The 24,724-nt window shown below is 36.0% G+C and overlaps 1 protein-coding gene across 6 annotated transcripts in view; it reads left to right on the top strand.

The window, feature by feature from the left end:
- LOC138702179 (uncharacterized) overlaps window positions 1-24,724 on the top strand; it is a 181,929-nt gene that overhangs the window by 132,912 nt on the left and 24,293 nt on the right. For all 6 annotated transcript variants that reach the window (XM_069829794.1, XM_069829787.1, XM_069829806.1 and 3 more), the window contains 2 exons: window positions 3,821-3,990; window positions 9,899-9,961. In XM_069829794.1, the coding sequence (XP_069685895.1) occupies window positions 3,821-3,990; window positions 9,899-9,961 (233 nt within the window). The remainder of the gene's footprint in view (window positions 1-3,820; window positions 3,991-9,898; window positions 9,962-24,724) is intronic.

Below are 24,724 nucleotides of genomic sequence, written 5' to 3'. Positions count from 1 at the left end.
TCATGTTCTTCCTGTGCATCTAGATTCTAGATTATTGTTGTCCGCAAACAGAGTTTGGTAATTCAGCCTACTTTCCTCAGAAATAAACTGCATTAAATTTCGCACGTCCTTTTGCTTTCTTCTTTCAATGGCAATGCTGAATTGTACTTTAGTTGACTGGGGAATGATGCATCTGTATTGTGTTTCTGGAAGTTAAATCGATTCCATATTGTACCTTTCATAGTCTTACTTACATGGATTTCTTAGATTTTTGTGACATTCTGAATACAGTATCACTTTACTCAGCTGGTTGAGCGATAGTGTTGCCACCTACTGGGAAATTAAGCTTGGAATGCAAAAACTCTCTTATTCCATGGAGTAAGTGGAGTTCTGACTTCCACGAGTTTTAAAACAGCCCCTAGAATGCAGATGAATGTCGAAATTAGTGTATTCTTGCCTTCCACGCATACGGGACAAACTAAAAAGCACCATCCAGCCCTTAACTCAATTTTGTCAAAAAAATTGGAGTTAGTGGGTTTTTGATCTCACTGTCTCAATTATAAAGATAGATCAAGAAAGAAGTACATGAACGAGTATTAAAAATGTTACTTGTAAGATACATTGTAGCCTCATAGGTGATTTGAAGAGGAATGAATAACAGCAATAGGCTATCTGATGCAGCTTCATTTGGTATGCTAACTAGCAGAGAAATCTGACATCAGCTATTAATGTTTGGTCTTGTCTCAACTTGCGGACGCGATGCGTAAGACCCCATCAAGGATGAAACTATGTTATTAATGAGTTGGAGGGTGTCTCTCACCTGGGGAACTCGGCAACTTAATTAAAGCCGCAGAGGCCCCTCGCTGTGTAGTTCGTATCATCACGTTAGCTACAGCGAATGCGCGAACTTGAGTTTCTTACAAGACACAGATTCTGGGTGACTTTGTAGTGCTGTTCATGATCGTGGATCAGCAATTCCCCAAATTGTTAAATGCGTAAACACTATTTAATATCAGAACTAACACTTTTATATTTGAATTTTCATAAATATCAATTTGAATATTTAAATATTTTTTGTGTCTATGCGTATTACTTTTGCTCAACATTATTCAGTTATGTCAATAATTATGTCATAATTAAGCTTCGTATTCCAGCTACCTATAAACTGGAATGAAGTTGTCTCATTCGAAGTATATATGACGTCACAGCGCAGGTATAAGTACGTTCGTATACAAAATACTGCGTGTTCAGTTCAAAGTGTGTCATGGTTCGCTGTATATCGTCATGTGGCTAGCCGATGAGCCTAGAGAATTCAGTCTTCCTACACTTAAGCAAAGGCGTATGACCTATGTGCCAGAGAAGTTGCCTAGAAAGTACGGCGTTCATTCTGAAGAGTACGTACCGATACGTACGGTAACGCCGATAGTGGCAAGAATGTGAACTCTTTGGAAACACGTACTGAGGTGAGTTTTTTTCATACTGTCGGGATATGGGAAGAGGGTTAAGACGATTACTTACGTACAGTATTTGTTGACATTAACTTGGACGGCCAACATGGATACGAAGCATTTGATTTGTGTTGTGGAATGTTGCCGTACGCAACCGATGATAACTAATATTCTGCGTACGACTTGCCCGCGCAAAACACAATTCGAAAGAGGTTATGGTAGCACACAGACCGTACAGGCCGCCATCTGTTGCTACGACGTTCAAGTTATACCGTACACGTTCTCAAGTTCAGATTGAACGCCTTGATTAACAGGCAACTTATCTGACATAAAAGCTGAAACTCTCTTCAAATCGCTGACTCAACAACAGTGACGTCATGACACACTTTGAAATGAACACCCAGTAGTTACGCATCCTCTGCCCTCTTTCTCTAGAAAGTCAAAACCGGGACGCAGTTATAGTGAGTAGTCTTATCGATCACTGCTCTTACTAGTCGTATTATTTACATAACTGCATCTTTGTGGCTGATTGAAGGTTCATTGCAGAGGTAAAATGCCTTAGGAAAGATGCTCAAGCGTGTAATATTGCAGGGAATAGTTGAGGATATTTGAACTAGTATTTTCACTGTCAATATATACAACATTACATAATAAATTGTGTAAAATAAACCTAAAAGTGACAAAAACAGTGCACTGAAAGTCACTGCAATACCAAAAGGCATAGAAAGTGTTTGTACGTAATCAAAAAGAATCAGTACCACCAAAATCTGAAAATTATGAAGATATTAAGTCGACGTTTAGCATGGATTTGTATAGTCTACCATGTTGTTCAGTGCCAACATTCCAATTAATGAATTAAATAATATACATTTTAGGAAACTTCTAGAAAAGTACACATAAAATTAATGGGTTTTCAGTGATGAACGACATGCAATATCCTAATGAAAAGTGAAAAAATATCAGACAATAGGAATATCTTGTATTACATCATACACCAATAACGTCATGTGCTATTGAAAGAATTTCTTGCAGTATGAAATCATTTCTAGTGACATCCGCATATGTTCAAGTTCTGTAACTTACGAATGCACTTATTACTGTATTCACTGCAAAGATCACGACGAAAATTAACATCACGGCTCAAGCGTGTGTTTACTAGTATAGCTTCAGAATGTCGGGAGTTGACTGTACTCCACGAACACGCAACGACGAAATGTGTGTTTATAGTCATATCCTTTGCATTACCTGTGTTCGGTGTACTATACACCCAATGTGTCCTTAACTTCAGTCTTTAGGTAGCTGGAATTCTGAGCCTAGTCATAATTATATTTATGCCATCCTAGCATTATAAATAGGGTGGTACTACATCGAATATCGTTCATAATCGTCTTATTATAGCACGCGTGCCGATAAAATCAATGAAGTATTTGCTATGACGTAATACCGGAACGCTTGCTATCTTGGTTGTCGCTTCTACGCGCGACGTAACAAGAAATGAAATGCAGGACAGAAGGTAACGTATAATTTCTTTAATTTATATGTAAGTTTGAGTTTGTCTTTTGCAGGTACTGAATTATTAGCATTTAACGATGCTACGTGCCAGAGTGACTTACATTTTGTGTTTAGAGCGCGCTCATGTAGCCTGTAGGGTAGAAGTGAAATAACCCTGCAGATTTTCAAAGCGAATCGCTCATGTTATATGTAACAAAAAAGTGTAATACCACATTGGTGAAAAGTTCATAGTTTTCTCAGAAATTTTTTATTCTGTAATTATTGCGAGTAAGATCGTGTTTTCCATATCGATAGGAAATCTATTAAAGAATAATTTATTTCTCTGGCGTATTTCAACAGCCTGAACAGTTTACGTGTAGATTTACATAATTTAAAAATCACTCATTTGAAGCCACTGAACGATGCAACCAAATTGCAACGTCGTAGCCAGAGAGAGAGGCGGGAGGCAATTCATGTAGGCTGAGTTGTTGACCTTCTAAATCTGCATTACGAGAAGAAAGGAGACTCTGTTAGCGGCAATGTTGCCAGAGTGCTGGAACTTCCAACTTAAGTTTCTAATTAGCCGCTCATTTAATTACAAAACGTAATATAGATTTTCTGTTCATTTAAATGTACCCTCTCGTTCCTTTCAACCTGCAGGACTGTTTCACTTTCTCCTTGTATAAACGTTATTCAACGTTATAAAACAAAATAAAATACGATTAAAGGAAAACAGACTGAAATGTGTTTACGTGTGTATGTATGTGTGCGTGTGCGTGTACGTGTACGTGTACGTGTACGTGTTGTCGAAGAAGGAAAAGGAAGGAAAAATAGATATAAGGGAAAAAGAGAGAAATGAAAGTATGCATATTAGTGAAAAAGTACTCCGTGTTGTGTTGCAGTGTTGCGGCGGTCGTGCTGGTTGCGCAAGTACGTGTTCCTGTGTACTGCGTGCGGCGGGCTGGCCGTGCTGCTGGGGGCTCTGTTCCTCACCGTCTACTTCATGCTCCGATCCTACACGTCCTCCCTCAACTACTTCGAGACGGTGCCCACCTACGTCCCCGCCGCTATGGTAAATATTTTACACCCAAAGTACTTACACCGAGTTAAATTTTCTTTTCATAGCCAGTCATATTAACAAACTAGAAAAATATTAGAGAATTTTTATGAAAGAGGAAACTGAACAACTGTCTAAGCATTGTCTTCGTCAACCTCAAATCCCTTTTTAACTAGTTTTAATTGAAATCAGATATCTGGCCTGGAATACTTATTTAAAGATGTAAACATAATATAAAATCGAGCCAATCAAACGGGCAATTTAAAAATCTTAATTATTATGGCACTGATCGATTAGAAAAAGCATTTACTCCTGATGTATTTCAGAAAAGTTTTTGCAGGAAGTCGTACGATTGGCTAGGTCAGCTTCCTTTCATGCTTGTACTACTTGAATTCTGTATACCCAGGTAGATAAATGTCTAAATCCGTATGCAGAATCCTACAGACACAGATGTTCACAAGCCAAGTGAAACTACATGATAACTGGACGGGTAGAACGCTTAAAGCCTTGGTTTTTAACAACCACACAATGACGCATGCGTGAACGTGGTGCGGCACAACGTGAAACCGAAAGTTCGACGTGTGCGTGGCGCTTACTGTCGTGGTTTTTAACAGACCGTCATTCTGTGCATTTCGCTAGGATTATCATGAAATTCGCGCGTTTCGTGTTGACATGGACACACTTGTTGCCTTGTTGGCTCTTGCTTCAAGAGGAGGATAATGATGTTTATGATTTAAGATTAGCCCTACTGGTTTACTTTGCAACTGAGGGTGCCACAAACATTTTCAATAAAAAGATAGGCTACATTTTCAGGCATTTTCCTTGGAAATCCTGTTCTTGTACGACTTTTGCTAACGTCATAAATACCGTATTTGCTCGCGTTATTTGCGCACTTTTTAACCTATTTTGGCTGTTTGAAAAATTAGGGTCCGTAAAATATGCGAATTTTTTAAATTACACACCTTGATCTGGGTTTTATTCAAGTATATAGTAAACTGATTAAGAATACAGTACTTTTCTCACCTAAGACTACTGGTGATCTTGACTTATAAATACTTAAATTGGGTATATGACAATCATAATGAATGCAAAGTACACAGCAGACGTAGCATTTTCAATAGGTAGTCTTTAATTGATTAAATTATACGAGTTTATAGGTCTATAGGCCTAGGTGGTTGATCGATGGATTCTTCATGTTGTGGTGACAACTGCGCGATATCTGTTAAACAGTACAACTTGTCACAGTCACTGCCCTTAGGGGTAATTTACAAGGACAAACATAAGTGTTGAAGTAACGTTATTTAGGGTTTCTTTGTGAAGCAGGTAGTTGATTTGGGTACTGGTCAATGAACAATGCCGTGGAATGCAAATATTGGCAATGGAATTTAGGAAAGGAAAATTCATACTACACTGAAAAAAAAAAAATGTAGGTAAAATGTGTGCGGAAAACACACGGAGCAAAATTAAAGTTCAAAGTAATCCTTTAAAATTTAGGGTGCGTAAAATACGCGGTGGCGCAAAGTACGCGAGCAAATACGGTAATAGGAAAACTACGAACATAATCCGTTAATAATTTCCTTCAAACTCTTCTTCGTAACTCATGATACAAAGACGATGTTTTTTTTTTAGTAGGTTATTTTACGAAGCTTTACCAACATCTAGGTTATTTAGCGTCTGAATGAGATGAAGGTGATAATGCCGGTGAAATGAGTCCGGGATCCAACACCGAAAGTTACCCAGCATTTGCTCATGTTGGGTTGAGGGGAAAACCCCGGAAAAAACCTCAACCAGGTAACTTGCCCCGACCGGGAATCGAACCCGGGCCACCTGGTTTCGCGGCTAGACGTGCTAACAGTTACTCCACAGGTGTGAACTAAGACGATGTTGTAGGTCTATAATACAATAATAATATTTTAGAAAATCTCCAACCTGTTATAAATGGTTTGTTTGTATCATTACTTAGGATCGGAATTATGTATTCTATAAAGTAGTATTGCTACTATATATTTATTGCTATGCGTTTGATATAAGATTTTTCTGGATACTTAGCTGTGGCGTGAAAAGCAATGCATATTATGTCCAATCACAGAAGCTTTTAAAGAAGACAAAACAAATTTAAGCGCAGCGTCTCTTGATAAACGCTTTAATAGCAACCCTAGATCATTTACATACCCAGATTGCTCGGCCTTATAGGCTTTGACGGCAACAACTTTTGTCAGGTTTACTATGCTGCCATCTAGTTGTTACATAAGGAGTCGCGTCATAACTCCCATTTGAATTGCATTAGTGACTACTGCCATTTCGTGTTCGTTTACGGCGGACGGGTGGCGATCCTGGCGGTTGATCTCTTCAAAGTGCTACCGATTTTAACATAGAGATGAGCAATCTGTTATATATGTGATCTGGGTAGCAACTTACACGTGTGAAGCGATCGGAGCGCAGTTCAATAGATGACTACTTTCCTTCTTTAGATTTTTTAGATTAAGGCTGGAAGATCTAAACTTCGTAACGCTGTAAACCACGCTTTCACAACCGTAATGTGCACCATGCTTACCAAAATATAGTTGACGTCACTTTATCATATCAGACGTGTGTGGGGGCTAGGTTAATTAAATATAATATATACGAAGTAGCAATACTACTTTACAGTGCATAATTAAATTCCGGTCCCTAATTATTATACCACAGTGTATAACACACTACTGAGTGTCACGCCGAAGTCAAAGTCTGGATTCCGCTGCCACATTACGTAGCGGGATACAAACCATGACTTAGGTGTGACGCAGTAATGTGTTATGCACTGTGGTATAATGATTAGGGGTCGGAATTTAATTATGCACTATAAAGTAATAATTCTACTTCGTATATATTATATATAACCTAGCCCTCACACATGTCTGATATGATAAAATAACATCAACTATATTAGGGTAAGCATGGCGTATTTACGGTTAAGAAAGCGTGGTTCACAGATTTACGAAGTTTAAATATACCAATAACATCAAATAATACCTAAAGAATACAAGCACTCACCTATTGAACTGCGCGCCTAGCTCTTCACACGTGCAATTTATCGTTGCAGCAGTTTTCAAGAGACACTGTGCTTAAATCTGTTTTGTCTTCTTTAAAGGCTTCTGTGATTGGACATATTATGCATTGCTTCCCACACCACAGCTAAGTATCCAGAAATATCTGATAACAGACGCATATGGGAGCGTGGTTAAATATATACTAACTAGCAATACTACTTTATAGTACATATACTTCCAATTCCAAGTAATGATACAGCCATACCCTTTATAACAAGTTCAGATTGAACGCCTTGATTAATAGGCAACTTCTCTGACATAAAAGCTGAAACTCGCTTCAAATCGCTGACTCACAACAGTGACGTCATGACACACTTTGAAATGAACACTCAGTATTAGAGAATTTTTAAGAAAGAGGAAACGAAACAACTTGTCTAAACATTGTCTTCGTCAACCAGAAATGCCTTTTTAACTAGTTTTAATTGAAATCAGATATCTGGCCTAGAATACTTATTTAAAGATGTAAACATAATAATAAATCGAGCCAATGAAACGGGCAATTTTAAAACCTTAATTATTTTGACACTGATCGATTAGAAAAAGCATTTAACTACTCCTGATGTATTTCAGAAATGTTTTTGCAGGAAGTCGTACGATTGGCTAGGTCAGCTTCCTTTAAGCCTTGAGTAGTCGCGCTAGGTGTTGTCAACACCACAGTCACATATACAGAGCTGTCAACTACATATTGAGTAAGCCTGTACTTCTGAAACTTTCAGTACCTTTCTTAGAATTGGTAAAGCAACAATAACCGTAAAAATGTTGTTCTTGTGTTGTAGGCCTACTACAGTGTTCGTCTTTGTATCATGAGTTCTAAAGAAGAGTGTGAAGAGAAATTATTAATAGATTGTTATTTATGACATTAGCAAAAGTCGTACAATGGCAGGATTTCCAAGAAAAATGCCTGGAAATGTAGCCTATCCTTCTATTGAAAATATTTGTGGCACCCTCAATTGTATAGTAAACCAGTGTCCTAATCTTAAATCATCATCATCATCATCATCATCCTCTTGAAGCAGCAGCCAACATGGCAACAAATGGATCCATGTCAACATGAAACGCGCAAATTTCGTGATACTCCTAGCGAGATGCACAAATTGACGGTCTGTTAAAAACCACGGCAGTGCGCGCCACACATACGTTTATCGTTTGGTTTCACGTTGTGCCGTACCACGTTCACGCAGACGTCATTCCGCGGTTGTTAAAAACCAAGGCTTTTAAGCTACGTAGCATAGCAGTTCTACACCTTACATTTCAATACACAACACTGTACATAAGCTTAGTGTGGACCTACATTCTTTATAGTAAAAATAGCGTATTCTGGTGTGCAAAGTTTAAATACTTTAAATTGTAAATATCCGTATAATTGTTAAAGTGGCCTATGTTTTGTCCTTCCCATTTGACGAAACAAAAGTAGCGTAATCCGTCAGTCAAGTACTTCGCTTGCTAGACGCACGCATGTTGTTCACTTAAAAACTCCAGTAGGCCTAATATTTAATCTTGTAGGGTGCTATTCATAGACATTTCGCTAGCCCGGGCTACGAGCGTGCTAAACAGGATTCATATCATATCATATCGCTGACACTGGTTTATGAATACGAAAAACGTTAGTTCGCTGATCATCCACCGAAAGCCCGCGCTAAGAATGTCTATGAATAGGGCCCGTAGTCTCCTGGGACAAAATACGGTCCCTACTAATAATATAAAAGGCCAATCTATGATGCCAACCCTGATAATCGAGACTAATGTACAGAGCGTTCGCCAGAAAACAGGTTTCGCTCAGGTAAATGCCGTCGGTCTTTTACTGTTATAAAATCGAACGCAACTATTCAGCAAATAGTGTGTACATTTCCCGTGGCTCGAGCGTGGGAAGGTTTTGTAAGCAGAGAATAGACAGATAACACAGACTGAAAGAACGTCAATATTAGAGCATTAGTATACAGCTGACTTCCATTCAGTGCAATTCAGTTAAGTTTATGGCATTGCAGTACACGTTAGAACAGCGAAGCATCATCTATGATATGTATAGGTATATGTTACGGTAAAAGCAAATAATCCGGGAATTATACATAATAGCCGGTAATTATTATTATTTTTATTTTATTGGGTTATTTTACGATGCTGTATCAACATCTAGGTTATTTAGCGTCTGAATGAAATGAAGGTGATAATGCCGGTGAAATGAGTCCGGGGTCCAGCACCGAAAGTTGCCCAGCATTTGCTCGTATTGGGGCCGGTAATTATGTGTAAATAGAAAGCGTTGGTCAATATGCCGAACATCATCGAGGAACAGTGACAGGTTAGATTTGGTTTGTTCTGGTTTTTGGTATATGCCTACCAAAGAACGTATATGAAGACATATAAAAAACCTGAACAAACCAAACCTGATGATGTCACCATCCTGATGATGTCATTGATGTTGTCATATTGACCAATTCTACCGAATTACAATGGAGATTATGAATAACAACCGGTTATTACGTAAATCCAGCTTTTCATCATATTTACCGTAACATATACGCAAAGAATGTCGTGCCTATAGTTCCAGCACTTGTTATGAGGTAAGGCAATAAAAACACTGTATCTTGTAATGCGATGTAGCCTATAAATCGCGAGATTTTATTGCCATTGACACGCTAAATCATCGATAAGAGGGATATTATTTGCCCATGTCACTTTTCGAACGGTGCTGTACTAAGCGAAACCTGCTTCCAGGCGTACACCCGTTACTTCCAGTTATCAAAATGTGTAGTCGCGAATATTATTTTATATAAGTATGCTGTATAAATTCATAACACTATTATATTGAAAATGTTTGTCTCCTTTTTTTTTTTCAGCTCATAGTGACAGGTCTGATAGTCATGTGTTTGGCAGGAAGAAGAAATCGCTACGGATATCTGGTGAGTTTTGTTGTTAACGACTTACACATTGATAGTTATGAGTTGTACCATGTCATAGATGAAGAAACGTCGAACATTATAAATAGGATTCAGCATCGGTTGCCGATCACAGGCACTTTTGGTAACTGTTACATGAAATTATAAGGTGCCGCGCTCTTGAAGTATGAGACGTAACAGTTCGTTCAAAATAATACAGTGCGTCTAGAGATATAGAGTACGCGGCGGCCTTGAACTGGGCGAGAGTTGCCACACGAACTGTCAGATTTACAAGTAAACAGCCAGAAAGTCCACTCTACCTCTAGACGCACTGTAGAATGCCATAACGTTACGTTAGAGACTTCTGACTGGGTCCTTAACTGTTACGATAATTAGAAACAAGTTATAATGTTAGATATACAACTGCAATATTAGAGACAATTTGTTCGATTTCGACAGTGACCTCAAATTCAACAAGGTAGATACTTGTGATTTTCCTCATTTCCGATTTCCATTTCCATTTCTCGTTTCATGTGACGCCGAAAGAATTTTTCTCATTGTCAGTATGAAGTTCAAGCAACAGTACATGTTTTTCGTTTGATGCATTAAAACAATAGGATATTCATATTCCATGTAATGAATCGTAAAGTAATGTGAATAACTACTGAGTTTGTGCCACTCCTTTTTACTGTGATATAAAACATTAATGTGACTTTCGTTCTTTCTTTCGATTTCAAAAGTACAGTGAAACCTCTCCTTACGGACACCCCCAAGATACGGACATTCCTCATATACGGACAGATTTTTATGTCCCAATTGAAATAATATAGAAATAATGATAAATTCAATTCTCGTTTACGGACACTCTGAGACACGGACATGGACAGCTGTTTGACAGTCCTGAAGTTTGCTTTACCTCTTGACTACGGACAGAACTTGGATTTCAAGACCTAATTTGTTACAAAAATGGAAAATTTACTTTTGAGGACTGTACAGAAATTCCTTAACATGAAAGAAGACAATAAGGGTCTCGTAGGCTACAACTAGCCCAGTTGGCTATCCCTTGTGAGTTGGAAGCAGGTGAATAAACAAAATCATAAAATTTCATTTAAAGCATGAAGTGATATATAATGCATGCTATAAATTGACTGTTAGATTGGGGAGCCTCCTTCCAAATAAAGGACATTTCTCAGATGCGGACAGATTGTTACGTCCCTTTGATGTCCGTAAATGAGAGATTTCACTGTATTAGTTTCCAAGTCTGCATTATTTTGTTGCATGTTGTAATATTAACAGAACAATGTTATGCACTACTATATTTAATTTCAACATTTGTTGTTGTTGTTTAGTCAACTGTCCGAAAACAGGTTTGAACCTCACAAGTGATACCAACAAGGCGCCACTTATGAGGCAACTAAGCCAGGAGACAATGAGGTAGAGTGGCTAGTTCCTTTCCCCCTCCATTGCATACATCACTGACTAGCCACATATTACACTAATCAGACTTCAGATAATGCTAATAATAATAATGTAATAATAATAATAATAATAATAATAATAATAATAATACTTTATTCCCAGAAGAAAGATACATATTGATTTTTTTATATATATAACAACTCTCTAGCACCACCAGAATGAGTAAGTTACGTACTTGTGCTCAGGGAGCATTCCACATAAGTTAATGTTAAGACATTTTATTGAATAACAGAGTAAAAAGTAATAAAAGAAAAAAAGAAGAAGAAAAAACACGTATCACAATAACTGAACTTTAAATTTTCTCTGCTAACAGCAATTTTTAATAGATTTTTTTTTTTAAATAAGGAGCATTAGGAAATTGTATGTTTGGGAATTTATCTGTTATCATGTTATAAAGCCTTGGACCGAAGTTGCTACTGTGATTATATGCTACAGTTTTAGTACATTTAGGAACTGTCAAGCATATGTTGTCTGATCTTTTGGTTTTATATTTATGTGAATATAAATTAAATATGTTTCGGTTTTTATGTACGAAATTCAGTAATACATTATTATAAAGTTGATGGAAGTCAAATACTTTAAATTCTGAATACAGCAGCTCTGAAGGATAATCAAGAGGTTTATTAAGGCATATTTTTATTATTCTTTTCTATAGCAGAGTTATTGGCATCAGGGAGGTACTATAAGCACTACCCCATCCTATAATGCCGTATTGTAATATAGCTTGTACTAATGCGACATAAATCAGTCGTAAAGTATGGACAGTCAAGTAATTTCGTAGGATGACAAAATAGTGAATAATTTTTCTTAATCTATTGCACAGAAAAAGAACACGTTTATCCAAACGTAAATGTTGGTCGATTATTATTCCGAGATATTTAACTTGAGGATTTAGAATAGGACAGTTACAACTATTGGAAGAACAATTGGTTGTATGAATTATATACAAACATTTGTTCTTCTGACGCATAACGACAAGTGAGATGTACTGCCTGATTATAGAAGTACATATCAGCCAGAACCTCAATCAGAGATAGAATTAATATTATACATTTAATATCCGATTATAAAATAATTATGAAAGTGCTTTCAATGACTCATTTGTATACCTGGATTATAGCCTTCCTCCCCACTTACAACGTAGGCCTACATATAACAAACCGACTATGTTCAAGTTCGTCCTACAATTCTCCACTTTCATTAAATAATAATAATAGTAGTAGTAATAATAATAATAATAATAATAATAATAATAATAATAATTCTTTATTTATACTGGCAAAGTTAAGGCCATAGGGCCTTCTCTTACACTCTACTAGATCACAAGCAGTTAAAATTTAACAAGAAGTTAAAGAACAGAATACTAACATATTACAAAAATAATAATAATGATAATATAATAATAATAATAATAATAATAATAATAATAATAATAATAATAATAATAATAATAATAATAATAGCATAATAAAATCGACACTAAACAACATGAAAATAATATCATAATAGAAAAAAGAAAGTAAAATACATTGGAATATAATAAAAGCAACTCATTTAGTAATATGGAAAACGTAAGGAAGAGTATAACAAAATGGAATGTAATAAAATAATAATAAAAAAGAAAAGAAATACGAATATTAAATAAAATTCACAATAAAAAGGCTATGATAATAAATTCATCGGCTGATAAAGAGAACAAAAAGAGGAAAGGAAGGAAAGAAATATATAGCCTATATTTTTCAAAACTATCGCAGAGAAAAGGGCTTATGACTGAAAGGAATCTGAATTGAAAAAGTGCAATTTTTATTTATTTTTGAAACTAAACAATGTTCGACAGTCTCTGAAATGTTGTGATAGAGAGTTCCAGAGATGAGCTGCATAGACGGTGAACGATGAAGAGTAATATTACATAAAAATAATCATAAATATAAATATAAATTATTTTAACGGATTGTATGTGCCAGTATTACATTCTCCTCTACTATCCCTTGTCTAGTAGCACTTTACTTGACTGTTTTTGTAAAGGCCGTCGAACTCTTAGGGTACTATTCATAGACATTTCGCAGCACGCGCTACGAGCGTGCTAAGCTAGCCCCGACTATCCACTGGTTACTTGTACAGGATTCAAATCATATCCTATCGCTAACACTGGTTTATGAATACGAAAAACGCTGATCATCCACCGGAAGCCCGCGGTAAAAATGTCTCTGAATACGGCCCTTAGTTATAAGTAGAGCTAAGAATTTTGGGTCCTGCACCTTAATTTTTTTTTTTTTTTTTTTTTTTTTTGCTATTGAAATGCTCAAATTAGCTTCTCTTGCAAAAAAAAAAAAAAAAAAAAAAAACATGAAGTAAACACTCCTGTGTTTTGACCGCACCTTTTTGCATCTTTTTCCAGTGTCAGCACCTTTCAGCACCTTTTGCCAATGCCAGCACCTTTTAGCACCATTTGTCAATGTTAGCACCTTTTGGGACTTTTTTCCTCGTTTCTTTGGCTCCTTTGCCGTATTTTATTCTTATAAAAATTAAAAAAGGAAAACCGAACGTATGCGGATTGACAAGGCTTCTCCCTAGTGTTAAATACGCCATTCAAGCACATTAATCTACTCGTACTATTCTATTGTTGATTTTTTAAATAAATGGACAAATCTGCTTTCTGAAAGTTTTTATTAGAATTTACTTTTTTTAGTGTGGTACCACATTACTTTCGCTTCAGTGCAGTCCTGTTTGCCAAGAGTTTCAAATTAGTTTGCCCTTCAATGTCTACAGATTACTTTTCGCCTCATCGCACCACCGTTAGGCGAAAGCTATTGAATAAGAAGAAAAAGATTTAGAGCTTGCTCTTTTAATGGCTAAAGATTAGTTCTTTTCCTCTCCTTGTCAGTATCATCTGCAATATTGGCTGAAACCCAACCGTAGGTCAGTCAGCTGACATTTTCATCAGGGAGGATGAAACTAAGCTTATTCAAGGAATTTTGTATCCTTTATGGAGCTATGAATCGACTCCATCATGTAATTGATTTTGGTACTGTTTGTAATGAACATTTACATTTGAAATTTGCACCTTTTTTTCGCACCTTTTCTAACTAAATTAAGACAGTTGTTTAATCTTTTTGACCAACATTTTGCAAATAAAATTCCTAGCTACTGGTGAAGGACTCAATAAATAAATTTCACTTTTCTTGTCTTCCCTGATGAAGGAGTCGATTCATAACTCCATAATTTAATTTTCATCCATCTATGACAAGATTTAAAAAAAACTTCACACTAAATAGTTTGTATTTTTGTTTATGCTCGACCATGCCGAAATGTAGTAATTATACACCTGGTAGCAGTCCTTTAATGGACCTCATTAAGTACACCTATTCATTAAAGTTCAGGTTTTCGATTATTCTCGGATATGCAATCGAAAGACAACGAGGGAAACGTCACGGAGGCTGGAAATCCAATACTGTCGCAGAAGGTTATGTTATGTTACTATAATAATTAGCGTTAATTGTAAATAATATTCAAATAAATTTAATTTGTCACCTCGTTTTTCAATTCTAAATCAATTTCCAGGTTATATCAAGGTTAATATTTAGTTTACTCTGTAGGTTATAGGCTATCAAGGTCAATCTGGAGATCTGTTCCTCGGAAAAAAATCAATACTTTCGTGCCTGCGCACATCTCACAATTTACGAGGTATTCCACAAGGTCAGTTCCGCTCTTCAGTTAGATACAAATAAAATGAATACTTCTGAATAATTTTAAGTTAGAAATATGGTCGAGCATAAAAAGTCGTATGAAACTCGCTTATAATGGTAATTAAGACGTTCGTATGAAAATTATCAAACTCGCTTGCGCTCGTTTCGTAAAAAGACATACTCGCGTCTTAATTACTACCATTATAGGCTCGTTGCGTAATGTACTATTAAAGAACTACTATAATAATGAGTGAATTTTGAGATTCCACTTTACACTACATGTGCCGTATATAATACTTTCCCTACCCCTGCCAGCAGCTTGTGGTGTGAATTCCATTTTCCATTTCTGATATGGATCACCTGTAAAGCGAGTTTATTAAGCGTGTCATATGATATTAGGCAAGGGTGATGACTGGTTTAATTTAAATCAGACGAGGACAAAAAACAGCTCATTTTTTTTTCTATAGTCCATATCATTCTGGGATAGAATTATTTCATGTTAACTAAATTTTCGACAAAGGATACACTGTTTCACTTCACATAAAAAAGACACGCTAAAGCCCGGTTTCTTCAACTTCTGTAAAAATGCTCCTAACATAGCGTAAGTTAAAAGTATAAATTGCTGTTAAAAATATTGCGTTTCTTCAACTTTACATTTCACATTTTAACATTCTGTTTGTTAACTCTCTGTTAGGACCAGAGATTCTAGAGTTTAACCATAATCTATAACCAAGTATAGACTCAATTCTGTTTTCTGAATTCTGACAATTACGTTTATTGCCTGTTTCCGTTGTTTGAGTCAGAGAGGCCAGAAGTCTTTCTATTCTCTCAGGTTTGATTTATGCTTCATTCCATCGATCGTCTCTGTAGCACAGTAGCGTGGAGCGGCGTATTGCCGTATTGGTATTGCTGTTGTGAAATGGAAAACACTGGAAAGGAAGTCGTGGGACTACTTTTTCTTCGTTGGAGGGAAGCCTTCCGCTGGAAATAATTTCGCAGTATAAACCAATTATTGAGAATAAACAAACAAATGGGTCTACGTTGAAAGCGAAAAGTGAGGCTTGGCAGAAAATAGTCTATACTTTTATATGGACTTCTGTTTTATCAAATCACTGAAATCATCCGCTCTTTTATGTATTCATGGATATCATTTTCTAAATAATCAAGATATAGAAGTTCAGCACTTAACGCACCATCCATATTGAATACTTCTATGCTAACAGAGAGTTAAAATATTTAACTGCATGCCAAGTTAAATTAACATGGGTTTTAACAGCCTGTTAGTACTAACAGTAGGCTAGTTAAAGAAATGCTTCAACTGTTAAGTTTACAGTTAAAATGGAATAACACACTGTTATAATTTAATAAATGTTGAAGAAAACGGGCGGGTTTTTATTCTATTTATAAATAGGCCCCTTCATTTGAATTTGCGAACTTCAGTTATAGTCTAATGGCAGTTACTGGGACAAGATAATTTTGAAGTGTAGGCCTATATAGGCCTACAATGAAATTCCAGGATTAAAGCATTGCGTTGCAAACCTGAATGTCCCATTATAAATTTATTTGAAGTATCTCAATCATATAAACTTATAACCAATCATATTATTGAGAAACTTTAAATAAATTTATAATCTTGAACTGGTCTATCTGAAAATCAAAATGAATTGTAAAATACTTAATGTCAATCAGACAATAATATACAAACGATACCTAAACTTGAAAATCAAACTACATACCACGAATGCAAACATTTGGTTTAATAAAAAATGTTTAGAGGACAAATTAATACCAAACTATACAAAAATCAAAATCAAAAGCAAAACTTTGTCAGCCAAAAAAAAAAAAAAAAAAAAAACAAAAACAAAACAAACAAACAAATGATAAATCATATGATTGAGAAAGTTTAAATAAACTTATAATCTTGAATTGATTTATCTGAAAATCAAAATGAATTGTAAGATGAATGTCCCATGTTCTATACCGGATGGGGTCATGGATTTTCTCCTTTGATCTTATTTTTCTTGCCGTACTATGACCCTTGCGTTTATTCAGGCTTTAACAAAATCAGAACCACGGGTATTTCCTTGAGGATAAAGACGGAAAGTACATAGGACTGACAACCCTACTGCTACAAATACCGATGTCTAGATGTGAGAGCCTTAACCTTCCACTATCCTGTGAATATCCATGGCCTTTTATATATCAGTTGATATTGAAAACTTAATTATATTATAATATTGAAATCTACAGTACATAAACCGCATGTTAAGTACAGAATGATTTTAAAATGCTTTAAGTTTGTGTTGAACTGTAAAGACAAAGTTATTCTGAAGCTAGACGCTTCAAAATTCAGTTTTATATAAATTGTTTAAAGTTCATAAAAGTCTTTCGTCTACTACAGCTATTTTCTCCGTCATTGAAGTGTCCCTGGGACTGAAAGAGTCTGTTAACCACAGTTTACACGCACGTTGAGGTAATGAAAGAATTGTGTATACAAACCTTGTCAGCTTGTATATACATCGTGCATATTTAAAGTGATGATTGCAGAACGGGAAAACAAACAAAACGGGTGGTTGTAGCTACATTTCTCTTTATAAAAAATTAACAAGGTTGCGTTCCACTCGACCTTTATGAGAGACTCAGGATCATAATGAACTAGTCATGATGTACGTACAGGGCATTGTAGGTATTTTGCATCGTGGTGGCAACTGACGACCGAGAGTAAATGCAGATAATGAGGACATGCTTGTGCCGTTAATTAATAGATAAATGACCACAAATGTATCGCACGAAAGTTTTGTATTTATTCTGTTAGAAATTAATTGATGTTGCATAAATGTAATTTAATATAAGTGATTAGGGTAGGGTTGTTGAATCAAAGGAAGCCGAGACTGAACCGTATAATGTGCACAAACACAGTACATATATTATATTAATTGGTTATGATATTCGCTAATATTAGGCTAGATATTTTGTTTTTGTGTATTTGTATATTTCAATCATGATTTCAAAGATAAATCAGATTGTTATACACTGGAACTAGTACTTATTTTGTTCCCGGTAAAAGTGGGTAGGCCTATTTAATTACTTTCTTTCGTTTACTTTTTTCTTTTTTTATTTTCTTGCTCCTTTCTTTCTTTCTTACTTACCTTCTTTATTTTCCTTGCTTCAATTTCCTTCTGTATTCCCTTTCCATCTTACAGCAGAGTCCGTATAGGCCAGTTTCTATCTTATGCTTTTCCAATTTACTGCGGGCTAAAGCAAGGAGATGCATTATCACCTTTACTTTTTAAGTTCGCTCTAGAATATGCCATTAGGAAACTTCAGGATAATAGAGAGGGTTTGGAATTGAACGGGTTACATCAGCTTCTGGTCTATGCGGATGACGTCGACGTGAATAAGTGAGGATAAAATCCATCAAACAATTAGGGAAAATACGGAAATTCTACTTGGAGCAAGTAAAGCGATAGGTTTGGAAGTAAATCCCGAAAAGACAAAGTATATGATTATGTCTCGTGACAAGAATATTGTACGAAATGGAACTATAAAAATTGGATATTTATCCTTCCAAGAGGTGGAAAAATTAAAATATCTTGGAGCGACAGTAACAAATATAAATGACACTCGGGAGGAAATTAAACGCAGAATAAACATGGGAAATGCGTGTTATTATTCGGTTGAGAAGCTTTTGTCATCTAGTCTGCTGTCAAAAAATCTGAAAGTTAGAATTTATAAAACAGTTACTGTATATTAGGCCTACCGATTGTTCTGTGTGGTTGTGAAACTTGGACTCTCACTTTGAGAGTGGAACAGAGATTAAGGGTGTTTGAGAATAAGGTTCTTAGGAAAATATTTGGGGTTAAGAGGGATGAAGTTACAGGAGAATGGAGAAAGTTACACAACGCAGAACTGCACGCATTGTATTCTTCGCCTGACATAATTAGGAACATTAAATCCAGACGTTTGTGATGAGCAGAGCATGTAGCACGTATGGGGCGAATCCAGAAATGCATATAGAGTGTTATTTGGGAGGCCGGAGGGAATAAGACCTTTGGGGAGGCCGAGACGTAGATGGGAGGATTATATTATAATGGATTTGAGGAAGGTGGGATACGATGGTAGGGACTGGATTAATCTTGCACAGGATAGGGACCGATGACGAGTTTATGTGAGGGCGGCAATGAACCTCCGGGTTCCTTAAAAGCCATAAGTAAGTAAGTATTCCTTTTTCATTTCATCTTTCCTGTCCCATTTTTATATACTTACCTTTTTTTTTTTTTTACTTTCCAATTAGCTACAGCATTTCATATTTTATTTCATTTTTTCTTTCTGTTTTTCTATTCCTTTATTTTTATTTTATTCGTCTTTCTTTTTCTTACTATTCTCTACAAATTGCTCATAATCTATAGGATCTCCTTTTCCACTCTCTCGTAATCTCTCTCTCTATCACTTTCTCTGAAAATAAAAAAGTTGTATTTCATAACAATTCATTTCCATTTGTTTGTGTGAAAGACCTCGTAGTCTCCGGAATAGCTCAGACGGTAGTGCGTTTGCCTGCTAAACCGGAATTGTGCTCGGATGTGAGTTCGATTCCCACTTCTTGGGATGGAGTTTTTTCCGAGGTTTTCCCAATCGTAAAGCAAATGCCGGCCCAATTTCTGTTGGTGAAATGCCTTGTCCCTTTAAGCGTCAATAAAAAGACTTTAAGTGACAATTAAAGTTAAATATGTTCGGTGAGCTCGGCCCTTAAACACATTATTTTACTTTTCCACATCATTGTTCATTTAGAATTGTTTTTAATTATTACTGTAGTCACAGACTTTGGAAACAAATAATTTAATTTTTGTGATTCCATTTTACTGCTGTTTCTTGCACGCCGCAGTTTGTAATTAATGCCTTTCTTTCTTGTACATTCTCATTAACTCTGGCATCTAGACGAGACGTCGACGTTCTGAAAGTATTCCCTTCTCTTTTTAGAATTCAAGGAGAATATAATGATTAAAATGTAAAAATCGCTTAATAGGTGCGAAATCAAATAAAGAAAGAGATGAAAAACTAAAGCTAACTTTTCATGTCATGTTTCCACATAATTATGCGTAGGTACTGTAAGTACAATTAGAAGAAAGTTGTTGCTCCGAAGAGTTCCGTATACCTTTCCGTGTCTCTCAAATCGCCTATTTGTTTACGTATTTTCTGTTTTTAAATCTCTTACTGCACACTGCTAGCAAAACTGATACGGCACTGAATTTCGATGCTGGAGATTCTATTTGGAGTTTTGCCGAGTTGAAGTAGAATTTGTTGTGGACAATGACGGTGTTGGAGCAGTTTTTTTACGGAATATTTTCGTTTCTTGCCATAATTTCACCATTTATACTTAGGTTCACCCTTACATTGGTGCAGAAGTGATGGAGAGAAATTCTTACGACACTTGAGTGTTTCGGTATGGCAACCAAGTCTCTTATTAATCATTGAGCAAGGACAATGAAAAATATGATTATAAACACATTATCATGTTATGCGTCTGAATTTTAGATAGAGAATTTTTATCTACTTATTAGCAGTGTGTGAAACGTGCCCCGCACAGGACCTTTAGCTTTCAATGATAAAATTAATAAATTGTTATATTTTAATTCGGCTATTTAACGACATTGTATCAACTACTACATTATTTACCATCGATTAAATTGGTGATAGCGAGACGAGATCGGGAATTAGTCATGGGCAGGGACAGGTATTCATGGAGATTAATTTTATCATTTGTGTTCTTTAATATTGGTGTACTCTTGGCGGAGATTAATGGTAATTTTGGAAAATACAGTTATTTTGGAATTGGAGTATTAACTCAGTATGAATTGGACTCTGGTAAAGGTACGATATTGTCAATAAACAATATTTGTTGAATTGAGACTATATTTAACACGTATTCATTAAAAACGAAAAAAAAAAACTTGCAGCCCTCAAATTAACACTTATAAATTATTAGTGACATTTTGAATTCTCCGTCTTTTGAGTTCACTAATGTAATCAGAACACCTGGAATACCATGTACTGTAGCCTACTTGGATATATAACAAATTCAAGTGAAAAAAAAAATCCGAAAAAAAACTCAGAATATGAAATTCGCTATGAAACGACGCAGTAATAATAATTCGCGAATGTGTTCATATTTCGCTATTTGTCACGATTGTTTTATCCGCATATTATTAATCAGAATCACTTAATTCGTAAAGATTAGTAAAAATCTATTGCACTTATATCTATTATATCGTGATTTTCGCGATCTCCATAAATACCCGACCCTGGTCATGGAATTACTTGCATTCGCTTTCGTTGGGAAAAATCGAACCATGTAATCAGTCCAAGCGGAAATCGAACCCATGGTCAAGCGCAGCTCCGGATCAAGAGGCAAACGCGCTACAGTTTTATCTGCGAATTAATAGGCTATATTAATACATGAATATTCTTAAATCTGTGAAAAAGGAATGATTGTATGAGGATTGTACTTCAATATACAGTGAAACCTGTCTAAAGCGGCCATCTGAAGTTACCTTGTAAAATGGCCGTTTTATCAGGTGGTCGCTTAATTAAGTTGCGGTTTTTTTTATGAATCAGCATGAAAATACTGAATTTCTCTGACTTTTTAGGACTGTGCGCGTACAACAATCATGCATATTAATGTCAGCCTCTTCCATTCTTACAACTAGCCTTTTCAAAACTCAGTTTAAATGAATGGATAATACCTTGATCAAGGGGCAGGAGGTGTGATGTTTTTGGGGGGAAGAAACACCAATTTCACGGATCACATTGCGATTTTGTCGTTTAATCTTGGAATTGAAATCGCATAGCTAATTCTCAAACAATGATGATGTCATCCAAGCTTTATTGTTGGCAGTCCACTTTACCCCCAATGATACCATGTCAATAATTTTCAAACATCTCGGTTTCAATGTTTTTCCTATCATTAAGAGTGGTTCTTTTTCTCCTGCAGCGTTAAAACAAAAGAGCAGGGTTATTCTGTCTTTTGCTAACTTCCCCCCTTTACACTCTTTTTTCCTAAAACTTAAGTTTTGTTAGGGAGGGCCCTGAAAAAACCTGTTTTGTCAACATTGTAAATAACTCTGAGTTCATATTCCGCAAGTATTGAAGGCAGTCTATTTTTCCATTCTTCAATAACATTGGTTGCAATTTCATCTCCTTCACCAGACACAGAACGAAAAGTTATGCCGTTTTCTAAAGCACTCTAACCACCCATTACTAGCAACAAATGTCTTACATTGAGTTCTTTGGCAATTTCAAGAGCTTTTTCTTGAATCATAAGCCCACTTATTGGAAATTTCTTCGCCCTCGCACACTTGAACCATTCATAAACGAAATCATTCACATTACTAAACACAGATTCTCTCTTCCTCCCATTCTTTTAATATTTCATCTTTATTCTTAATTATACCGTTTATTTGTGCCCTTCCACATTTGAATATTTCTGCAATTTTTCTCGCAGATGTTCCATTCTCACTTTCTTCAATCATTTTTCGTCTCGCTTCTAAACTTAACACCACTCTAAATTTATTGTTAGACATGATTTCTTTCTCAAACTAACTTCACAGTTTCTCTGAATCAAGTGAATGAAAACAAGAAAAATTCGTAAAAGCTCGTCCATATAGAGAAAGATAGAAAGAGGAGAAACAAAAATTCGAATAACTACCTAAAACATACTGTGACATTTTCGATAGAAAAATGTCCGTGTTTCAATCCTTAACAAACGAGTAAGAATTTATAGCCTAGCTGTGCAGCGTCGGAGTGGAAAGTGACAAAAGAGTAATAAAACAGTAACCAACTAACCCCAATATATGGAGGGTGTACTGTTGTACACTTAGCTATTGCTTCCTGTCCTCTAACCATCGAAAAAATAGGTCAGACAGTATACGTGAAAAGATTTTTTGTTGGACAGTGACCATTATAGTCAGGTTCCAATCCAAATAGACATCGGCCGCTGGCCGGCGCATGAGGTGGCCGCTAAATAAAGACAGAATTTGTATTGATCTTATGGAAAATCCAGTTGGTTCCAGAGAAAATTGGCCTTTTGGCCAGGTGGCCGTTTAAATGAAGTGACCGCAAAGGCAGGTTTTACTGTATCGGTAATTTAATCAAAGATACGCATCTACTGCCATAAAGAGGATGCAGTAATGCAGCAGGAGATGACGTTCTAAACGAGAAGCGTCTTTCGTTAGGAAAGAAACTCTGGTACCCAAAAGTAAAGTCCCGTCCCGTAGCCGAGTAGTTTAAGGCGCCAAACCTTGAACTTAAATGGCGTCGCTCTAGTTTGATCTTTGACTCTGCGAGCGAAGTGACACTATAGTGGCATCGTTGCCAATCTGAGAATACCTGCTTGTAGAAGCATTATTTTTTCGCATTATTTTTTTTTTCAATTTCACGGAAAGGAAATTACTTTTCGCGTTTTTTTCGCAAAATATTAGCTGCGCTATCGCTTTAATTTCGCTTTAATTTTATTTAAATATTTTATAAAAAACATTGTGAAAATTATCATTGTGTTACTGTAAATTTGCCAGGAATGTAAATAAAAAATACATTATAATACTTATATATTTTTTAAATTTATTATTCTTATTATTTTCATACTATTATTTATTATTTATGAATTACTTAATTCTTATTTTTACACTTTTGCACATGAGTGCATGGATGGATGGATAGAAACTGTCAGCCAGAAATACAAAAGATGACATTCTTGCAAAACTCCAAATGAGTGAAATGATTCTGGACCTAAGGAAGTCATGTTTTGTCCATAACTATTTACATTTTTGTCAAGCTGGATTTTTTCTAATTTCTCACACTACAACTTTTATGCAGCCTTTAACCTATAATCATCTTAGTGGAAGTAAGAACACTAATAAAACCATACAAGCCAATTTATTCTGCGTATACCAATTAGCTCAGTCGGGTAAGGCGCTTGTCTGCCGATCCGGAGTTGCGTTCGGGCGCGGGTTCGATTCCCGCTTGGGCTGATTACCTGGTTGGGTTTTTTCCGAGGTTTTCCCCAACCATAAGGCAAATGTCAGATAATCTATGGCGAATCCTCGACCTCATCTCGCCAAATATCATCTCGCTATCACCAATCCCATCGACGTTAAATAACCTTGTAATTAATACAGCGTCGTTAAATAACCAAGCAAAATTAAAAAAAAAAATCTACCAATTATCAGTTAAAGAAATGTATGGTCCGATTGATAGAATTTAAACACAAAACAGTAAATTAAAAAAATGATAACCTCGTCATGGCTGCGTGAGGTATCTTCCAAAATCCATTCGGTGATTCCAGTATGACAATGATAACGTTCCTGCTCCACACCATTCCTTGAAAGGTTGCCACCCACTCTTATATCCTGGAACTAAGGAAGTCATGTTTTGTCCATAACTATTTACATTTTTGTCAAGCTGGATTCCCCCCCCCCCCCCACACACAAACTTGAACAAAATTTGAAACTTATTTTGTATGAATAACTAACAGCTATAGTCCCGTCGCTCTAATTTCCGGCAGCCAATCGCGTTGCAGGTCTGCTACATTTAAACGTGTGCGTCTTGTGATTCGCTGAGGAAGACGTTA

The sequence above is a fragment of the Periplaneta americana genome, chromosome 1, assembly GCF_040183065.1.
Source record: "Periplaneta americana isolate PAMFEO1 chromosome 1, P.americana_PAMFEO1_priV1, whole genome shotgun sequence".
NCBI classification, from domain to species: Eukaryota; Metazoa; Arthropoda; class Insecta; order Blattodea; family Blattidae; genus Periplaneta; species Periplaneta americana.
Note: the sequence above shows the minus strand (reverse complement) of the source record. Positions and strands in the feature narration are given on the sequence as shown.